This window comes from Salvia hispanica, chromosome 1 (genome assembly GCF_029641045.1).
Source record: "Salvia hispanica isolate PSC_SH4W2 chromosome 1, Shi_PSC_v1, whole genome shotgun sequence".
Lineage (NCBI taxonomy): Eukaryota > Viridiplantae > Streptophyta > Magnoliopsida > Lamiales > Lamiaceae > Salvia > Salvia hispanica.
Window position 1 is genome coordinate 5,968,368 of NC_142692.1, and position 22,280 is coordinate 5,990,647.

The 22,280-nt window shown below is 37.7% G+C and overlaps 1 protein-coding gene and 1 pseudogene across 2 annotated transcripts; both read left to right on the forward strand.

Moving 5' to 3' along the window:
- The first annotated feature begins 6,676 nt into the window (after positions 1–6,676).
- On the forward strand, positions 6,677–8,599 carry LOC125218926 (cytochrome P450 76T24-like; annotated as a pseudogene). Its single transcript, XR_016134626.1, has 2 exons — positions 6,677–7,634; positions 7,706–8,599. The product of XR_016134626.1 is annotated as a cytochrome P450 76T24-like (transcript).
- Positions 8,600–18,843: 10,244 nt separating this feature from the next.
- Positions 18,844–20,622, forward strand: LOC125219940 (cytochrome P450 76T24-like). The gene is made up of 2 exons (XM_048122034.2): positions 18,844–19,766; positions 19,870–20,622. The coding sequence occupies exons 1-2, from the start codon at positions 18,891–18,893 to the stop codon at positions 20,482–20,484; spliced, it is 1,491 nt and encodes a 496-aa protein (XP_047977991.1). The 5' UTR covers positions 18,844–18,890; the 3' UTR covers positions 20,485–20,622.
- Positions 20,623–22,280: the final 1,658 nt, after the last annotated feature.

Consider the following 22,280-nt stretch of genomic DNA (forward strand, 5'->3'; position numbering starts at 1 on the left):
TCTAGAATAATTATCGAGCCTTGATCACAAAACTTTAGCATATCATTTTTTTTATTTACCGTAAATTTGTTTGGAGAAAAATGCTATAATTATCCGCGTTTCCAGAAGTCCAATTTACCTCTTTCCATTTTAGGTAAAAACTCACCATTCAATTAAATCATTGTTTTCACATTTATATTAAATATTCAATATATAAAAGTGATGTCTAAATCCACTAACCCATTTTCCCATTTTTCTTTATAAAGTCAAATAATTTATTAAAATTCGTGCCGAATCAAAATAAGATTATAATCGGCTGACGGAAGAGAGAACACTAAATTGATTAAATTTTTAAAAAAACTCAAAACTAAAAATGTCCAACGGGAGTGAAAATGTTCATGCATGCATATACATTAGGGGTGGCAAATCATGCGTGTCGGATCGTTATCGTGTCGACACGAACACGACCCGTTAAGAAAATTCCAAACACGAACACGGACACGACCCGCTATCCTTAGACATGAACACGACACGAATACGACACGAACCCATTAATGACACGAACCACTTCGGGTCAACACGACACGATAACAACACGTATTGGAAAGTGATTAAATATTTAAATGAGATATGACTGTATGAGGTTATGAGAGTCAATTTAATAATTATTGAAAAATTAAAATAATAAAAATTAATAATATTAAAAAATTATTTGTTAACGGATAACACGAATACGACACGAACACAACACGAAATTTTCGTGTCCTTAACGGGTCGATCCGATAAGAACACGAACCCAATAAGCTCCGACCCAAATCCATTAATTTTGTGCCGATTCGTGTCGTATTATCGTGTCGTGTCAAAAATTATAACCCTAATACATATATTCTAAAAAACCAATACTATTAGACTTGGGCCTCAATATCATGACCGTAAATGGCCCAACTAATGTTTTTCCCAAAAATAAATGAGATCTTTTACTACTAGATCTGGACCGCAATCATGATCGGAAATGGCCCCACTAGTGTCATCCCAAAAATATAGTAATGTGATTTTTTAATACTACTACTCCCTCCATCCCACATTATTTGAGATATATTACCTCTATCCCTGAAAATTTGATACATATTATCATTTCGGTCCGTCCCTGAAAATTTGATACACTTCACTTTTACCATTTTTGATAGTGGACCTCATATTCCACTAACTCATTCCTACTCATATTTTATTATAAAACTAATACTTTAAAAGTAGGACCCACATCCCACCAACTTTTTCAACTCACTTTCCATTACATTTCTTAAAACCCGTGTCGGGTCAAAGTGTAGCAAATTTTGGGGGACGGAGGTAGTATTTTTTTGGCACGAGATTTAAGAAAGTTGTGTTTAATGAGTTAAATAAAATAAAATAAAATAGAAGAGAGAATAAAGTAAGAGAAATGAGAGAGGGTAAAGTAAAAGAAAAAAAATAAAGTTGGTGTGATTAGATGTTTTGTTTTTAGTCAGAAAAAGAAATGACTCAAGTAACTTGGTACAACCCAAAATAAATACTCCCTCCGTCCCAAGATAAGTGACCTACTTCTTTTGGGCATGGGATTTAAGGAATGATATTTAAATAAGTTAAAATGGAGAGAGTAAAGTATGAGAGAAGGAAAAGTAGAGGAGAAAAGAGAGAATAAAGTAGGTGGAGAATAAAGTAAGAGAGATGACTTTTTGCTAAAAATGGAAATAGATCACTTATAGTGGGACACCTCAAAAAGGAATACAAGTCACTTATCTTGGGACGGAGGGAGTACGACTCAAGTAACTTTATTGGGACGGAGAGAATATTAGATAGCACTAATATGAACTCCGTGCTATGCATGACCCTCCCTATTTTTACACTAAGTTAAGTTGTCAATTAATTAATTGAATTGAAAATAGTACTCCATCCGTCCCATAAATTATGTCACACTTTTCTTTTTAGTTTGTTCCACTAAAAATGTCACATTTTCATTTTTAGAAAAAGTTATCTCTCACAATAATATAAATACTATATTTTCTCTTTCCATCTAACACACAAACAAAAGCTTCTAAAATTCTGTGTCATATCCCATAAGTGTGACATCTTTTGTGGAACGGAGGAAGTAATATCTTATAAATCACAAATTATATATAATAATGTCATAACGAAAAACAATATTATTATACGATGGTAGATATATCCTGGGAAAAACAATATTATTATACAAAGTGATGGTAGATATATACTGGGACCTACACTAACATCATCTCCAATGATAATGCAAAACTCATATTGCATTACTGTGTGTGTATCTAGTAGTAGTAAAATACAAAGGGATACAATTTTTCCTCCAAAAAAAAAAAGATTAGGGAGTAGTATATTAAGATTCCATAACTCGTCTGGTGGTTGAAGAATGAATTTCAAAATGCAAACATGGGTTCGATTCTTTGTTAAGAACATTTTCAACTATTTGTTTTAAACTTAAACTCCTTTTAGTATAAGTATCACATCAAAAACTGAGAATTTTGCTATTGCATTTTAAGTTTTGCAAGACCATCTCAGTTTACACAAACAATCATAAACCACTTTTCAGTAATTTATTACATTCAAGTCCAATAGAAATAGAGAAGCAAGATAAATAAAAACACAAGAAAAAAGCATAGAAAAAACTTATGAAGAATGAATACGCAAGAAGCATATGGACAAAGGAGCGAAAAAAGATACTTCTTCCGTTCCACGAGAATATACATTTTTGGATGTGCATGAGTTTTAATGCACAATTGTTAAAATAAGAGAATAGTAGAAAGAAAAACTAATTAAAGTACCTAAATAGAAAGAAAAGAATTTTCAAATTTAAGAAGTGCATATTTTTGTGAAACATATCAAAAAGGAAAAAGTGCATATTTTTTAGGACGGGGGAGTAATACACAACACATGTATTTCCATACATCACACATTGCATTTTTCATTTTAACTCCTAAAATTGAAGTTTTGACAATATCAGAATACGTGCAATTTATATTTTTTTATTAAGGAATATGTACACGAACTACTTCTCCATCACGTTGCAATTAATTTTTTTTTAAGTATATTTAATGTTGCATTTAATTTGCATTATTTTATATTTTATTTTATTTAATAACATAAAAAATAAAAGTAAAAATAGTAGTGAGGTGGATAGAGCGGATTTGATGCAGTTATAGAAGACAAGTCTTGGAGGCTAAGAAAAGTATATTTTTGGTTTTATTTATTTCCTAGTTAATAGAATTAGGAGATGGAAAAAATATTACTCCCTCCGTCCCGAATAATTCGGGTCACTTTGACCGGGCACGAGTTTTAAGAATTGTAATGAAAAGTGGGTTGAAAAAGTTAGTGAAATGTGGGTCCTACCTTTATATATTAGTTTTATAATAAAATGTGAGTAGGAATGAGTTAGTGGAATATGGGCTCCACTACGAAAAATGGTAAAAGTGAAATGAGACAAATTATGTGGGACGGACCGAATTATCTGGGACGAATTATTTGGGACGGAGGGAGTAGTTATTTTTGCTTATTATCTTTTTAGTTAATTTCTTTACGTAAGTTTAGATTTCTTAGTTATTTTCTTCCCAAGTTTAGGATTTCCCTTTGCCTATATAAAGACTTCTTTATTGATCTTAAAAGATAGACTTTTGAATATATAATTTGATATTGAGTTTTTATACTTCGAAGTTCTCAAATAGTTTGAGTTCTTTTTATCTACCAGTTAATTATTCTCGTACTTTTCTTCGTTCATTTGCATCATTTGGTATCACGATCCAGGTTGATTATCAATGGCTGAACGTAGATATGGCGGCAGACGTGGCGATGCTCGTAGTGGCGGTCGTGGTGGGGGACATGGAGATCCCCCAAACGAAGAGGCTGCACGACAGCGTGATCTGCGCGACATTGAGAACGATGATCTGAGACAACAGGTTCGAGACCTACAACGACGATTGACACGATTGGAGAAGCGTCGGGGGAAATCCAACCCGATGAGATCTAATGCGTTGGAGCGTCGTTCAGTGGACGATTCGTTATTCAACGACGTCTACGGTGGCCGGTCTAAGCCCGTATACGACAACGATATATTGTCGAAACCGGTGTATGATGAGCCCGCATACGACGAAGATATATTTTCGATACCGGTGTATGATAAATCCGTATATGATGAGGATATATTGTCGATACCGGTGTATGATAAGCCAATATACGACGAGGGTATATTCTATGAGCTCCCTGGATTGATGAGCAAATCCCAGACTCCTTCCGTGAAATTTGACGACGCTGCCGAAGACAAGAGCGTTGTCGTCGATGCCGATAAGGACAATAGTTGGATCAGTACGGCGATGGCGATGGTGGAGGACTTTTTTGAGAACGACCAACTCTCCTCAATGACTACCGAGGACATTACTCACGTCTCCCGTCTTCTGGATAATGAAATCCGTACTTTTATGGAAGAGTTACAGTGGAGCAATTTGGAGTCGTATTCGTTCCGCGAGAAAATAAAAGAGAATCAGGAAAGAAGTAAGCTGAATAAGCAGCTTCCTTACTTGGTCGGAAACCGCCTCTTGGGGCTCCAGCCGAGAACGAAGCATAAAATTTGGGATGAATGGGTGGCAATGGATGAAGGTGGAAGCATTCAATTTGATGGAGAAGGGACGTGCCTTGCAACAGAAGAGTGCCTACTATACAAGGAGATTGTAGAAGGCTATGGTGGTGGATTTGGGATTGGAAAGAGGGTAAGGCCGAAGGGTTCGATGAATAGGTTGCAAGTTAATCATAATACAAAGAGGAAAAAGAGAAGACGTAAGAAAAATTGGGCAGAATGGGATGGCATTATGACTAATGTAGTTGGAAAAATTTTAATTGGGTTAAAATGTTATTTTAATAAAGCAGACTCGAGGACAGACTCGAGGACGAGTCTTTTTTAAGAAGGAGAGTATGATGCAGTTATAGAAGACAAGTCTTGGAGGCTAAGAAAAGTATATTTTTTATTTTATTTATTTCCTAGTTAATAGAATTAGGAGATGGAAAAAATATTAGTTATTTTTGCTTATTATCTTTTTAGTTATTTTCTTTACTTAAGTTTAGATTTCTTAGTTATTTTCTTCCCATAAGTTTAGAATTTCCCTTTACCTATATAAAGGCTTCATTATTAAAGATAGACTTTTGAATATATAATTTGATATTGAGTTTTTATGCTCCGAAGTTCTCAAATAGTTTGAGTTCTTTTTATCTACCAGTTAACCATTCTCGTACTTTTCTTCGTTCATTTGCATCAGGATTTGTAGGGCGGAATGTAGAGCTGGAAATTAAAATGCTAACATGATAAGAAGAAAAATAGGGATGAACAGATTGGGGTGCGTTAAAATGACAACACTCTTAAAATGACATTGTGACACCACGCTAGACTGCAATAGTATAAACGCTAGACAACAATCTACAACAATCTATAGATTGCGGTCTAGCGTATTGGATATTGTAGGCCGCGTCACCTTGCAGTCTAGAGTATTGGATATTGCAGTCTGCATAAATTTACCCTTGCGAATTTTTTATGATTGCCACATGGCAGCTGATTATTCGTCCACGTGTATAAATGATTGACTAAAAATAGTGGTATGATGTTATTTTAAGATGGATTGTCATTTTAACACATCCCTAGACGGATTTATAGGCAAATGTAAATGGCCTATCCATATCCTTTTGACTAGTTTAGATAACCCAAAAAGTAGGTCCGTCAAATGTTTTGGGTCGCCTAATACAAATTACAATCATAACAGTGTACGAAATTTAATACTAGTAAACAAACTATATATGTATTTTAACAGTGTACAAATATTATTTTACGTATATATATATAATGTGTGTATTTGTGCAGTGTATGTGTTATGGATTCAGTACGGCACTGTATGTAGTGTGTGTGTGAAATTGGGTATGTGTGTTACATATGTGTTTACTGCGTGTGCATTTTATTGGATTTGAGTCATATATTATTTGTAGTTTCTCCTTACTAAACATAGAAATATAAAAGAATAATGATTTCATTCCTTTGTATTCCATGGGCTTAAAAAGCACACAATGAAATGCAATTGTCATTCCATTCCGTTCTTCGTTCCATTCCTATCTCCATTCTATTCTCTTCTTATTTCATTCCATCGTGCCAAAAATGATGTAATAACTTTTTTAATTCTCTTAGTATTAGGTTAGTTAAGGATTAGTGGGCTACTATATACACGTTTTTATTGATTAGTAAAACTAATACTATTAATTACTATAATACATTATGTTAACAAGTTATAATTCATTATACAACTAAGAAAAACACGTTTAGATAAATAGGAGTAATTAATAAAATAGAAAAAAAGAGAAAAAATATTGAATTTATAAACTAAAAATTGTTGTAATTATTATCACACCCTCAAGTCGAAATTCGCCACTATTATAAAGAGCTAGAAATCCGCAAAATTCTATTATCATGCCCCATATTGAGTAAGGGACCATTACAACGTTCAATTGCATGGACCATATAATACAGTAAGCAAAATACAGTCAACTAAATTCAGTAAAAATTTAAAACCACTCAATTGCATGGCCCATATTGCAAAGCTATAGTTTTAAAAATAAATGATTGTAGATGTAATATTGGAAATAACATAACTGTAGCAGCCCTACAGATATTATTGCAAAATACAAAGACGTTAAATGTAAATTTTATTTTTATAAATAAAAATTTTACTCAGCAATTTTTTTAACATTAGATCACAATCATGGATTTTGTAACACCTTCGGTAATCGCAGCATCCATTGCGTGGATATGCATTCTAATTTCCCGGGCCTGGGAATCATCGAAACTCCCTCCGGGCCCGTACGGGCTCCCGATCATCGGCAACATCCTCCAGCTCGGGCCCAAACCCCACCACTCCCTGGCCAAACTATCCCAGAAATACGGGCCCGTGATGTCGCTGAAGCTGGGCAGCATCACAACCATAGTTTTCTCCTCACCAGAAACCGCCAAACTCGCGCTTCAAACACACGACTCCTCCTTCTCCAGCCGAACCACCCCGATGGCATCCAAAGCCCTCCGCCACCACGAGTTCTCCGTGGGGTGGCTGCCCGCTGGAAGCCAGTGGCGGAAGCTGCGGAAGATATGCAGAGAGCAGATGTTTTCGGCTCCGCGGCTGGACGCCAGCGAGGATCTTAGGAGAGAGAAGCTGCAGAACCTGAACGACTACCTGGAGGAGCACTGCGATCGCGGCACTGCCGTGAACGTAGGAGAGGCCTCTTTCACGACGGCGCTGAATCTGTTGTCGGCGTCGCTGTTCTCGGCGGAGTTTGCGCGTTTCGATTCGGAATTGTCGCAGGAGATGAAGGAGGCTATCTCGAGCGCCGTAAAATCCCTCGCCAGGCCCAATTTAGCCGATTATTTTCCGGTGCTGAAACCAGTGGATCCGCAGGGGATTTTCAAGGAATCGGAGCTTTATGTTGGAAGGCTGTTTGAGAAATTGGATGAGATAATCGACGAGAAACTAAAATCGGGGGGCGAGAAACGAGATTCGGTGGAAGCGCTTCTTGAGATCAACCGACGAGATGAAGCTCAGCTTAGCCGAGATGACATAAGACATCTCCTTTTGGTACGCCTCATCTCTAACTGTCTCAGTTTTATATGTTACGTGTGTGAATATTTAACAACAATGGTACGCAGGATCTACTAGTAGCAGGAACCGATACGAGTTCAGGAACGGTGGAATGGGCGATGACAGAACTAATACGCAACCCTCAAAAAATGGCCAAGCTCAGAAGCGAAATAAGGAGCTTCATGTCTGAAAATGGGAAGCAACAAGTTGAAGAATCAGACATCTCATCGCTGCCATATCTGCAAGCAGTGGTGAAAGAAAACTTCAGGCTACACCCCGCAGCCCCTTTCCTAGTACCCCACAAAGCCAATTGTGATGTGGAAATAAATGGCTACGTCGTACCAAAAAATGCTCAAATTCTCATCAATGTGTGGGCGAGTGGGAGAGATTCCAAAATCTGGAGGAATCCGGATGAATTCTTGCCGGAGAGATTCTTGAACGAGAATGACAACATAGATTTTAAGGGCAGAGATTTTGAGCTGATTCCATTTGGCTCGGGAAGAAGAATGTGCCCCGGATTGCCGTTGGCGGATCGGATGGTGCATCATATGATTGGAAACTGGAAAATCTGAAGCCAGAAGAAATAGACATGAATGAGAATTTCGGAATTACTCTTGAAAAAGCAATACCTCTCAACGCAATTCCCACCAAACTGTGAGTCGACAAATATAGAATATAAACGTATAGTATAATCCATGTTTGGTAGGGGTGATAACTCATCTAGTGATGGAAATCCATGAAAGTCCTAACTCATCAAGGGATGAAAATTCATGAAAAAAAATTACTTTCATAGATTTTCATCCCTAGATGAGTTATCACCCCTACCAAATATGTTATAACGTTTTCATTATATGATCTAGAAAACTCTATCTATGATACTTTGGTGTTTGTTTATTGTTATTGTTATTGTTATTTTTGTTTTATAATAATCAATAAGTATATTAAAATATTTTTTATTTTAATCTAGAATAATTATCGAGCCTTGATCACACAACTTTAGCATATATTTTTTTTGTTTTACCAGAAATTTGTTTGTAGACAAATGCTATAATTATCCACGTTTCTAGTTCATAAATTTATGTAAAAATAAATATATAACCACCAAATTAGCTGCTATTTATACAAGCTCAAAACTAGTACTACTCCGTGAAAAATTATTTTATTTTACCATTTTGGGTTTTCACGATTTAAAGTTCAATTTACTTTTTTTTTTAGGTGAGTAAACCCACTCTTCAAATAAATCCTTGTATTCACATTATATTAAAATATTAATGTATTAGTGATTTCTAAATTCCACTAATTCATTTTCTTATTTTTCTTTATAAAGTCAAATAATTTATTAAAATTTAAAAACCAATTAAGACTATAATTGGCGGACTGAAGAGAGCACTAAACTGATTAAATTCTTTAAAAAACTCAAAACCAATTTTACCAACAATGTCTAACATATGTGAAAATGTTAACGCATGCATACCCTTATCCGAAAAACTAATACTTCCTCCGTCTCAAGATAAGTGACTTATATTACTTTTTGGGGTGTCCCACTATAAGTGACCTATTTCCATTTTTAGCAAAAAGTCATCTTTCTTACTTTATTCTCCACCTACTTTATTCTCTCTTCTCTCCTCTACTTTTCCCTCTCTCATACTTTACTCTCTCCACTTTAACTTATTTAAATACCATTCTTTAAATCCCGTGCCCAAAATAAGTAGGTCACTTATCTTGGGACGGAGGGAGTATAACAGTATTAGATTTGGGCCTCAAATCATGACCGGAAAGGGCCCAACTAAAGTTTTTCCCAAAAAGTAAATGAGATCTTTTACTATAAGATCTTTTACCCTTAGTGTCAGTGTTTCCAAGTGTTTCCAAAAATAATATGAACTCCGTGCTATGCATAACCTGACCCTATCTTTTTTTTTATATAATTAAATCAAATTATATATTAACAAAAGGTTTTTTTTACATCAGATACTCGAGTATACCCGAGAGAATATGTCAAAAGACAAACCAAAACAAGAACAAACTAGTACAAAGTGAATTAATTAATTGAATTGAAAATAATAATATCTTATAAATCACAAATTATATATAATAGCATCATAATGAAAAACAATATTATCATACAAAGTGATTGTAGATATATACAGGGACCTATACTAAGATCATCTCTAATGATATTGCAAAACTCATAATAAATATGAAAATTAAAAGTTGTTATAATTATTCATCTTACTCCCAAGTCGAAATTCGGGCTAATATCAACGGAGGTAGGAAGCCTAGAATTGTGCAAAATCATAGTACTCCCCCTTAATAAAAGATACATTCTGACTAGAGGTTGGTTTTAAAAAATTGTTGGATTTTGTAAAGAATATAAATGAAAAAAATAGTAGATTGTGAGTTTTATTTTTTATATAATATTAATTTTATGATAAAATATGAGTGTAATGAGTTAGTAGAGTAGTATATTTTTTATAAATAGACGTTCCAAAATAACGAAACAATGCCATCTTTTATTAGGAAGCGGAAGGAAAATCAAGCTAATTAAATACTTCAACGAACCATCATTTTTGTCTATATAAAAAAAATCAATTTTGGTCCCAGTAAAAAATTAAAACCACTTGATTGTATGGACTATATGAAGTGAGGGACCACTACAATGTACGTCTCTAGTAGTGAATAGAGATCATATAGTACATAAGAAAAAACAACCAACTAAATTCATATAGTCTTATCCTTATCACTTTTGATATGCGGATCCAGGATTGATGTCAGTAACAAAAACATGCTTCAAAGTAACACAAAAAATAATAATCTTTCTATTCTATAAAAATATAAATTTTAGAGTCGGTATGAGTTTTAATGCGAAAATATAACAAGTATGAGTTGTAATGCGAAAATGTAACATAACAAAGATGTAAGAAGAAAAATTGATTGAAGTATTATTAATGAAGAATGAGATTCACCTTTTAAGATGGAAAAAGAATACTCCCTCCGTCCCTTCATAGCTGAGTTATTTTTCCATTCCAGGAAGTTCCCTCATAGTTGAGTCATTTTCACATATAGTAACTTTTTTTCTCTTTCTTACTTTATTCTCTATACTTTGTTCAATTTTTTTTATTCTCTCAACATTTTTCTCTTTCTTACTTTTTTTTATTTATTTAACACACTCAATATTCATTTCTTAAATTCCGTGTCGAAAAGTTTCGACTCAACTATTATGGGAAAAAGGAAGTACTATTTTTATGGGATGTATGGAATATATGTGTTATTTTTTTAATATACTACTCCCTCCATCCCACAAGAGTATGCACACTTAGAGCATCCGCAGCGGTTAAAAGGACGCTGCTCGTCCGTCCGTGCCGCTGAGCACGGTGCCGTTCGTCCGCCGCTGGAGCTTGTCCGTCCGTGCCAGCGGCACGGCGCTGCTCTTAGCTAAGAGCACGTCCGTGCCGCTGAGCACAATTACGTGGCAGCTTCTAATTGGCCAACGGCATAGCCGTTGGCAATTTCGCTTTTTTTTTTTTTTTTTTTTTAAATTCGAAATTTATTTTAAAAAATGTTTTTAAATAAAAAAAAAATATTTTCCTACTTCCCAAAAAAATATATCCGTTTTCTACCCACTTTTAATTTATTTTTCAATTTTTTTTCCCCAAAATTCACATTTTCATCTATAAATACCCCCACTCCAACATAAAAAAAATCACATTCTCATCTATTATCTATACTATCATCATCTACATTCTCTCATCTTTTTTCCTCCCACTCTATCATCTAACTTCCCACCACACTACACAATGTCCGGCTCCGGCGATCACCCCTCCGGCAATCGCGGTTGGAACCACGATTGGTTCGACTCCGAGGCCGGATATAGTCCGGAAACCCAATTTACGGCCCCTCCTCAAACACAAGGTTCACAAGCTCCGGGTGGCTACCGTCTTTACCCGGTGCACGACCTAAACGCCCCCGGGTTCGGGTGGGCACCCGAACCCGGATCGGGAGTGAGCAACAGCTCTACTCCTACTCCTACTTCTGGTCCTACTCCTCCTGTTCGTGGCACCCGCACCCCGTACACTCCGGGTGAGATGATGGCGATGTTCAAAGCCTACTTGGCAGTCTCCGAAGATCCGGACGTCGGCACGAACCAAACCGGGGAAACTTATTGGTGGCGCATCACTCGCCTCTACAATGAAACCCGGCCGGAGGGAACCATATATCGCAATGATAGTATGGTTCGCAATTGCATCTACAGATGCAACGAGACAATCGGGAAGTTCCAGGGGATTTACCTCCAGGAAGAGCGGTCGGCGGGAAGCGGCACGAACGAGCTCGACATCATCACTGCCGCCTTGGCGGCATACCAACGGGAGGAGTACAAACCGTTCAAGTACCTCGATTGTTGGCAGGAGGGGCGCCAACATCCGAAGTATAGGGGCGGCATAGCAGCATCCTCCTCCAGCTCCTCCAGCAAACGGTCGAGGTCGGTAGCTCTATCCTCCTCCGATGATGTGGCTACCCAACTTGCCGGAACTAACTTGGGTAGCCCCGACGCTGGCCCGAGCGGTTCCCGCCGGCCGGTCGGAAGGAAGAAGGCGACGACCACCCGCCGCCGCGCCCCGACTCCATCCGCCCCCGCCCCCGCCGCCGCCGCCGCCCCCGCTCCCTTTGTGCCTCCTCCACCCCCGACCAACTCGTTGTGGGCCATCTTGAGTCAACTCCATATGACCGATACGTCTCACATGACTCCGGAACAACTTGCAACACATGAGCAATTGATCCGGGGTCTCAAGAGGCAATTGGGGTTGGAGGAATAGTCTTCCACGTTTGTAATTTTTAATTTGTAGGATTTTAATTATGTATTTTTTATTTTAATTATGTATTTTTATTTTTACTATTTTAATTATGTAATTTGTATTTTTTAGGATTTTAATTATGTAATTTTTATTTTATAATGTATTTTTATAATGTAGAAATGTTTTTAAAAATTGGAGTATTTAAATTGAATAATAGAATGGTGGGACCCTTGAGCTTGTTCTTAGCTAAGAGCATGGATGTGGGTGTTGTGCTCTTAGCTAAGGACAAGGAATAAAAGTGGATCCGGGCCCACCTCCGTGCTCTTAGCTAAGAGCACGGATGGGGATGCTCTTAGTTGGTCAAAAATTTAAAGCACAATTAGTAAAGTAAAAAAGAGATAGAAAGAAAAAGTAATTAAAGTATTATTAGTGGAGAATGAGTTTCACTTTAATAAAGAAAAAGTGTTTCTAAAATTAGAAAATGCATATTCTTGTGAGATGAATTATAAAGGAAATAATAATGCGTACTTTTGTGAAATGGAGAGAGTAATATATATTATCTTATTTGACCATTGTGCTTATCACGCAAAAGTTATTGCTTCAATGATTAAATATTATTTGTTGGTGGGCATTAGGCGTATATATGACATGCTTAGCTAAATACACTTTGGTAACAGACTTGGATGTCTAAAAAATGTGGGAGCTAAATGACCTTTGGTAATTGAATGGAACATTAAGGCGAAAAATTTAAGGCCCTTCTTGGTACGATGGAATGAAATGAGGGTGTTGAATGACATTCTTACCTTCATTTTATTCCTTTGCTTGATAAATATTTTTATCAGGAATCACCATTTCTTTTGGAATGGTCATTCCATTCCACATGAGAATACTCATTCCATCAATTTAGCTAAGGAATGACCATTCCATTTTCCTTTTTTCTCATTTTAAATTTTAACAAAATTATATAAATATTATTTTACATTATATTTAAATTTAATATAATCACAATTTTATAATAAAATTAATTTTTTTTAATAATTGAAAAATCCTCACACACACTATACACATTTCACACACTACACACACATTCACACACTACATGTACTTCACACATTTCACACACTACACACATTTCACACACTACACACATTTCACACACCACACACACTACACACATTTCACACACTACACACATTTCACACACTACACGCACTACACACACTACACACACTTCATACATTTCACACACTACACGTGCTTCACACACTACACACACTACACACTTCACACACTACACACACTTCACACATTTCACACATTTTACACATTACACACACACCAGTGTCTGTAGTGTGTGAAGTGCGTGTAGTGTGTGAAATGTGTGAAGTGTGTGTAGTGTGTGTAGTCTGTGTAGTGTTTTTTTGGTAGAATCAACATATTAATTATTCATATTTCATTCAACACATATAGGAATGGAATCAATCAAGGAAAAACAATTCCATTCCTTTTGCATTCCTAGTGCTTACCAAGCACAAAAATGGAGTGGATTCCATTCCCTCTTCATTCCATTCCATCATACCAAGGAGCCCTTAGAGCATCCCCATCCGTGCTCTTAGCTAAGAGCACGGAGGTGGGCCCGGACCCACTTTTACACCTTGTCCTTAGCTAAGAGCACAACACTCACATCCGTGCTCTTAGCTAAGGACAAGCTCAAGGGTCCACCACTCTATTATTCAATTTAAATACTCCAATTATTAAAAACATTTCTACATTATAAAAATACATTACAAAATAAAAATTACATAATTAAAATCCTAAAAAATAAAAAATTACATAATTAAAATACTAAAAAATAAAAATACATAATTAAAATCCTAGAAAATAAAAATACATAATTAAAATCCTACAAATTAAAAATTACACACGTGGAAGACTAGTCCTCTATCCCCAATTGCCTCTTGAGACCCCGGATCATTTGCTCATGTGTTGCAAGTTGATCCGGAGTCATCCGAGATGTATCGTTCATATAGAGTTGACTCAAGATGCCCCACAACGTGTTGTTCGGGGGTGGAGGAGGCACAAAGGGAGCGGGGGTGGCGGGGGCGGGGGCGGATGGAGTCGAGACGCGACGGCGGGGGCGGTTGGCCGCCGCCTTCTTCCTTCCTTGCGGGCGGGAACTGCTCGGGCCAGCGTCGGGGCTACCCAAGTTAGCTCCGGCAAGCTGGGTAGCCACATCATCGGAGACGCCGTCGGATAAGGCAACCGACTTGGACCGTTTGCCGGAGGAGCTGGAGGAGGATGCTGCTATGCCGCCCCTATACTTCGGATGTTGGCGCCCCTCCTGCCAACAATCGAGGTACTTGAACGGTTTGTACTCCTCCCGTTGGTATGCCGCCAAGGCGGCAGTGATGATGTCGAGCTCGTTCGTGCCGCTCCCCGCTGACCGCTCTTCCTAGAGGTAAATCTCCTGGAACTTCCCGATTGCCTCGTTGCATCTGTAGATGCAATTGCGAACCATACTATCATTGCGATAGATGGTTCCCGCCGGCCGGGTTTCATTGTAGAGGCGAGTGATACGCCACCAATAAGTTTCCCCGGTTTGGTTCGTGCCGACGTCCGGATCTTCGGAGACTGCCAAGTAGGCTTTGAACATCGCCATCATCTCACCCGGAGTGTACGGGGTGCGGGTGCCACGAACAGGAGGAGTAGGAACAGAAGTAGGAGTAGGAGTAGAGCTGTTGCTCCCTCCTGATCCGGGTTCGGGAGCCCACCCGAACCCGGGGGCGTTTAGGTCGTGCAACGGGTAAGGACGGTAACCACCCGGAGCTTGCAAACCTTGAGTTTGAGGAGGGGCCGTAAATTGGGTTTCCGGACTATATCCGGCCTCGGAGTCGAACCAATCGTGGTTCCAACCGCGATTGCCGGAGGGGTGATCGCCGGAGCCGGACATTGTGTAGTGTGGTGGGAATTTAGATGAGAGAGTATGAGGAAAAAAGATGAGAGAATGTAGATGAATGATGATAGAATAGATGAGAATGTGATTTTTTTTGTGTTGAAGTGGGGGTATTTATAGATGAAAATGTGAATTTTGGGGAAAAAAAAGTTGAAAAATAAATTAAAAGTGGGTAGAAAACAGATATAATTTTTTGGGAAGTGGGAAAATATTTTTTTTATTTAAAAATATTTTTTTAAATAAATTTCGAATTTTTTTAAAAATAAAAAATAAAAAACCGAATTTGCCAACGGCATAGCCGTTGGCAATCAGAGCGTGCCACGTAGGGCTGCTCAGCGGCACGCACGTGCTCTTAGCTAAGAGCAGCGGCACGGACAGGCTCCAGCGACGGACGGACGGCACCGTGCTCAGCGGCACGGACGGACGAGCAGCGTCCCTGCTACCGCTGCGGATGCTCTTAAGTCTTTACCCTCAATCCCACCTATTCACTGTCTCTCGATTCTCTAAGCTCGTCTCTTCAATTTTTTAAACGTACATAGAATTTGCTAAGCCTGAATTTAACTTGGATATTAAGTTGGGCAACTTGGTTCATAAGAGTTAGTTTAAATTTAATATGGCTTGGACTTGCAACCAATCGATCCAAGATAGCACTGCGGGATTTCTTTTTTCCTCTGGGACGACTTTGAAAGCAAACATATAGGGCTAACATGAAAAATTTATATCTAGGTCCATGGTAACTAGTCGTCGGGGAGGAGCGACCGCACCCTCCTACCCTCCTTGGATCCGTCGCTGGCCTACTACCCTCCTTGGATCCGCCGCTGGCCTACTACGTACATTTGTTACTTGTAATCAAAATGAAAAATTAGTAATCCTCTGTCTAATTGTACGTGATACATTTCTTTTTCGCATATATTTTGGAAAAATCATAATAAATAGTTAAAGTAGATAGAACGTTAATTAAAAGAGAATAATATAGAAAAGACTATCTTCTATATTTTTGCTCTTTTGCTTTATTTTCTTTCAACTTTAATAATTTATTATAATTCTACAATACGTGTGAAAAAAAAATATGTCACATACAATGAGATGGAAGGAATACTACTTTATAGTACTCCATATAAAGTTTTTTTGTCTCAATTTTATTGCTTTTTCAAATTTCTCATTCAGTAAAAACTAGTCGGAAAGATCGAGAAACTTTAATTACTCTCCAAAGTATTACCAAATTTAATCTTAGGACTAATATTTTACTATATAAATAAAAAATAATTGCAATATATTTTAAAAAATACACTATTCTAACATATGGACTTCTATTGTTTGATAAATTTAATTATTCTCCAAACTACTATTACCAAATTTTATCTTAGGACTGATATTTTGCTATATAAATATAAAAATTGCAAAAGGTTTTTAAAAATACATTAGTTGACTTCTATTGTTTGACAAATTTAATTACTAATTTTTTAATCTCTAATTACGTTTAGTTTAATTTAGTTTTTTTATATATTTAAAAACAACACTATAGTAAAGAAAAAGCAAAATCAAAATATAAGAGCGGCGTCGTTTTAGGATCCCGATTAAATCTAATCATGAAGAATCGCTGGCTAACTATTATTACTACCAATTGTATAGTTTATTAAATAAGAAAAAAATGAAGCAAGTAAACATAAACGTTGTCGTTTCTGAGGCACAACATTGTGCTGTGTTTTTTCAGTTTTCCCTACATAGCAGGGGATCCACCCCATGAAAATGACTGCATGGACATTGAAATGAAAACAACCAAACTACAGTCGCATGTTACAGCCACTGAAGTAAGATGCTTTAGGGAACATATTTTATTTTGAAAGATAGGTATATCTAATCGATGAGATATTTTTATATAAAACTCCAAACCAATCATAAAATTGATCCCAATTAGAATGATGGAATTATATATGCATTCTAGATTTGAAGGATCTAAGAGTTTTAATTATTGTGTGGACATGGCCGGTGGACAAGCCACAAAAAGATGTCCACGGCCACGAAAACAATAGTCAAGCTTTATAGTGGACTTGTCCACAGTCAATAATCACAATATTTTATCAATTGTTGGTATATTTTTGTTTAATTCGAATAAAAATTATTGAACTATTATAATTAGAAAAAAACATATAATTTAATATAAAAAAAATTCAAAGGGTGTAAATGTGTGTGAATGGAAGTAAAATGGGAGTGAAATAAGGAGTACTAATATAAAAAAATTGAAAAAAAACAAAATAAAAAAAAATAAAAAGTTGTCCACGGCCGCAAATCTCCTGGCCCTGCCACAGGGAGCCGCAGTCAGAGCCACGTCCTCCACCCCACCGCCCCGTCCCTGCCAGGTAGCTGGTGCACCCGCGTTCACCACCCCCCGCCCCGTCCACCCTCGTCCTCCACTATAGGGAGGCGTGGCTGCGCCACCTCCCATAGCGGCCGCCGTGTCCTCCCATAGCGGACACTCTAAAGGTTTGGAAAATATCATGTCGTTCCATGTTTGATTGCAATTCTAATGTTTTATTAAATTACTATTATTTTCAAAAGCTCAGCCTTTAACAATGTATCTTGGTCTTGGTCTGTCCCTATGATGCTAATGCTATAAGATTACAATATACTCCATTTTATAATTATACATTTCACTTGTATACTTATAACTAATATAATCCCAGATAAACTCTATTTTGACAAATTCCTTTCTATTATATCTTGTTATTTTCATGTCGAATTGAGTGCCTACTAATTATAGTACTCTCCCGATTAAAAAAACCTAAAGGTTTGAAAAAAATTCAATCAATAAAAGTATTTTAATCTTTTACTTTTTTAGGAGATGTAAAATACTTTTACGACAATTTAGTACTCCTAAGAAACTATTTTGATTTATATTAAATTACATATAATAACAAAGATTATGTCCAAACAAAAAATCACGTACTCTCACTACAAGATAGTGTATGTGTATCATTATTATGTTTCACTGTAGTTGAATTTCTTTCTTTCGTAGTTCTTTAATTTTTTTGGCAAAATACGACATATTTATATTTTAAAATTTAATCTTTCCTTTTCTTTTTCTTTTATTTTTTTTTCTCATTCTATATTATATGCTCTATATATATTTAATTCACTACAATTTTTTTATAAATAAAATATATGCGCCATCATTATGTAAGGCCTTTAGCTAGCTACATTTGTATTTTTCATGTACTATTATTTTCTATAAAATTCTTGGATAGTAAGAATGACATGTGAAGTGCAATACTATGACAACAAAAAAAATGTGAACAATAATTGATTTTTGATGTAGTACTAGAAATTAAAATAAGTGAAGAAGCCGTAGATATTATTCCAAAATGCCACTCCAAATCAAATTTGTTTTTCTTTTTCAAATAGTACTCCATAAAAAATCAATATTAGACTTAAGTTTATTTCTATATATATAGAAAGTTTTATACCAATACTCATCAATTTTTCGACTAAAGATCGAAGTTCAATTTTCTCATGGATTTTCTAACATCTTCGATCTTTGCAGCGTCCATTGCATGGATATGCATACTGATTCTAACATCAAATTCTCAGGCCCGAAAATTATCGAAACTTCCTCCAGGCCCGTACGGGCTCCCGATCATCGGAAACATCCTCCAGCTCGGGCCCAAACCCCACCACTCGCTCGCCAAACTATCCCAGAAATACGGGCCCGTGATGTTGCTAAAGCTAGGCAGCATTACAACCGTAGTAATCTCCTCAGCTGAAACCGCCAAACTTGTGCTTCAAAAACACGACTCTTCCTTTTCAAACCGAACCATTCCTTCGGCCATCACAGCCCTCCGCCACCACGAGTTCTCGGTGGGGTGGCTGCCCGTCGGAAACCAGTGGCGGAAGCTGCGGAAGATATGCAAAGAGCAGATGTTTTCGGCTCCGCGGCTTGACGCCAGCGAGGGTCTGAGGAGAGAGAAGCTGCAGAAGCTGCGCGACTTCGTGGCGGAGCGCTGCGATCGCGGAACCGCTGTGGACGTAGGTGAGGCCGCTTTCACGACGTCGCTGAATCTGATATCGGCGTCGCTGTTCTCGATGGAGTTCGCGCGGTTCGATTCGGAGTCGTCGCAGGAGATGAAGGAGGTGGTGTGGGGAGTCATGAAATCCATCGGAAGCCCTAATTTGGCTGATTATTTCCCACTGCTGAAACCGGCGGATCCGCAGGGGATTTTGAAGGCGGCGGAGTTTAATTTTGTGAAGCTGTTTGCGAAATTGGATGAGATAATAGACGAGAAACTGAAATCGGGGGTCGAGAAACGCGATTTGGTGGAAGCGCTTCTTGAGATCCACCGACGAGATGAAGCTCAGCTTAGCCGAGATGACATAAGACATCTTCTTCTGGTACGAATATACTACTAAGGTTTCTTCAAAGTTTTTGATCCCTTTTGTCTTGATACGGCTATTCTTATCAATAATTAAACTTGTTTGAGAACACGGTATGCAGGATCTACTCCTAGCAGGAACCGATACGACTTCAGGAACAATGGAATGGGCGATGACAGAATTAATAAGCAACCCTCAAAAAATGGTCAAGCTCAGAGACGAAATCAGGAGCTTCATGTCTGAAAATGGAAAGCCGCAAATTGATGAATCAGACATCTCATCGCTGCCATATCTGCAAGCAGTGGTGAAAGAAACCTTCAGGCTACACCCAGCAGCCCCTTTCCTACTACCTCACAAAGCCAGCTCCTATGTGGAAATAAATGGCTACATAGTACCAGAAAATGCCCAGATTCTCATCAATGTGTGGGCGAGTGGTAGAGATTCAAGAATCTGGAGGAATCCAGATGAGTTCTTGCCTGAGAGATTTTTGAACGAAAACAACAATATAGATTTTAAGGGTCGAAATTTCGAGTTGATTCCGTTTAGCACAGGGAGAAGAATATGCCCCGGATTGCCGTTGGCGGATCGAATGGTGCATCAGATGTTGGTAACATTTGTGGGGAATTTTGAGTGGAAACTGGAAAATATGAAGCTAGAAGAAATGGACATGAATGAGAATTTCGGAATTACTCTTCAAAAGGCAGTACCTCTCAAAGCAATTCCCACCAAACTATGAGTCGACAAATATAGAATATATACGTGTGGTATATGTGTATTAAGTTTTACTCCATGTTCTAATGCTTTCCTTATATGATCTAGAAAACTGTTTATGTTACTTGGTATTTGTTGAGAGAGTGATTGTATATTCATTCAACTTGCTTGCTCCTGTGAGGAATTACACGCCCATTAAGTAGGTTAAGGAATACACTTTACATGGAAAAGATTTACCCTAATGATAACTAGGAAAGTATCAATTACAATTATTATATGATTCCCAAGAATATCTTCTTTCCTTGTAGTTGATTTCTTTCCAACACTCCCCCTCAAGTTAAGTAATGGGGCCCATTCTTAACTTGCCTAGTATCTCATGGAAGCTTCTTGCATTCACAGCTTTAGTGAGTATATCTTCCAGTTGATCTTCAGATCTCACAAATGGAAGTTCTACCGTCTTGGCCTCTATGTTATCTTTGATGAAATGTCAATCCACCTCAACATGTTTCGTACGATCATGCTGAACTGGATTCTCAAATATACTGATTGTCGCCTTATTGTCACAGAATAACTTGCACGACTCCTGTGATTTTAAGTCCAGCTCTGTCATCAATTTCTTCAACCAAAGAATATCAGTCAGCCCACTCTTAATTCCTCGAAATTCTGCTTCAGCACTTGACAAAGCTACCACTTTCTGTTTCTTGCTCCGCCATGTGACAAGATTTCCTCCCACAAAGGTGAAATAACTAGCTGTTGACTTTCTGTCATTCGGGTTTCTTGCCCAGTCAGCATCAGTGAAACCGTGAATCTCCAAATGTCCATGATTCTCGAACAGAATCCCATGGTCCGCTGACCCCTTTAGATATCAAACAATCCTCAGAGCCGCTTCCCAATGAGCTACTTGGGGTTCATGCATGAACTGACTGACTACTCCAACTGCATATGCTATGTCGGGCCTGGTGTGAGATAAGTATATCAACTTTCCCACTAGGCGTTGATATCTCGCCCGGTGAGTAGCTTCAGCTCCTTCAACTATCCGCATACCGTGATTCTGAACCATAGGATGTCTGCTGGTTTACAGTCCAACATTCCTGTTTCAGTCAGTAGGTCAAGAACATACTTCCTCTGACTTATGAAGATCCCCATTTTAGATCTTAGCACTTCTATACCCAGAAAGTATTTTAGGAGTCCTAAATCCTTCATTTCAAACTCTGCAAATAAGTTCTTCCTTAGCTGAGTTATCTCCTCTTCGTAATCACAAGTAAGGATCATATCGTCCACATAGATGATTAGGCATGTAATCTTTCCCTCTCGTTTTTTCGAAAACAGGGTGTGATCAGAGTTGCTTTGCTTGTACCCATATTTCTTCATTACCTCTGTAAATCTTCCAAACCAAGCTCTAGGTGTTTGTTTCAGCCCGTACAGTGTCCGTTTTAACTTGCAAACTTCCCTTCTTCAAATTCTCCAGCAAATCCAGGGGGTGCTTCCATATAGATCGGCTTCTTTAGTTCCCCGTGTAGAAAGGCGTTCGTTACGTCGAACTGATGAAGTGGCCATTCTTTTGCTGCGATAATCGAAAAAAGGACTCGAATAGTACTCATCTTTGCCACAGGTGAGAATGTCTCAGCATAATCAACTCCATAAGTCTGTGTGTACCCCTTGGCCACTAGCCTCGCCTTATACCTTTCAATCGATCCATCTAGCCTTCGCTTAATGGTGAAGACCCATCTGCATCCCACAGTTCGGACTCCATCAGGTTTCAGACATACTTCCCATGTATTGTTCTTCATTAGGGCCTGCATCTCCACAAGCATTGTTTTT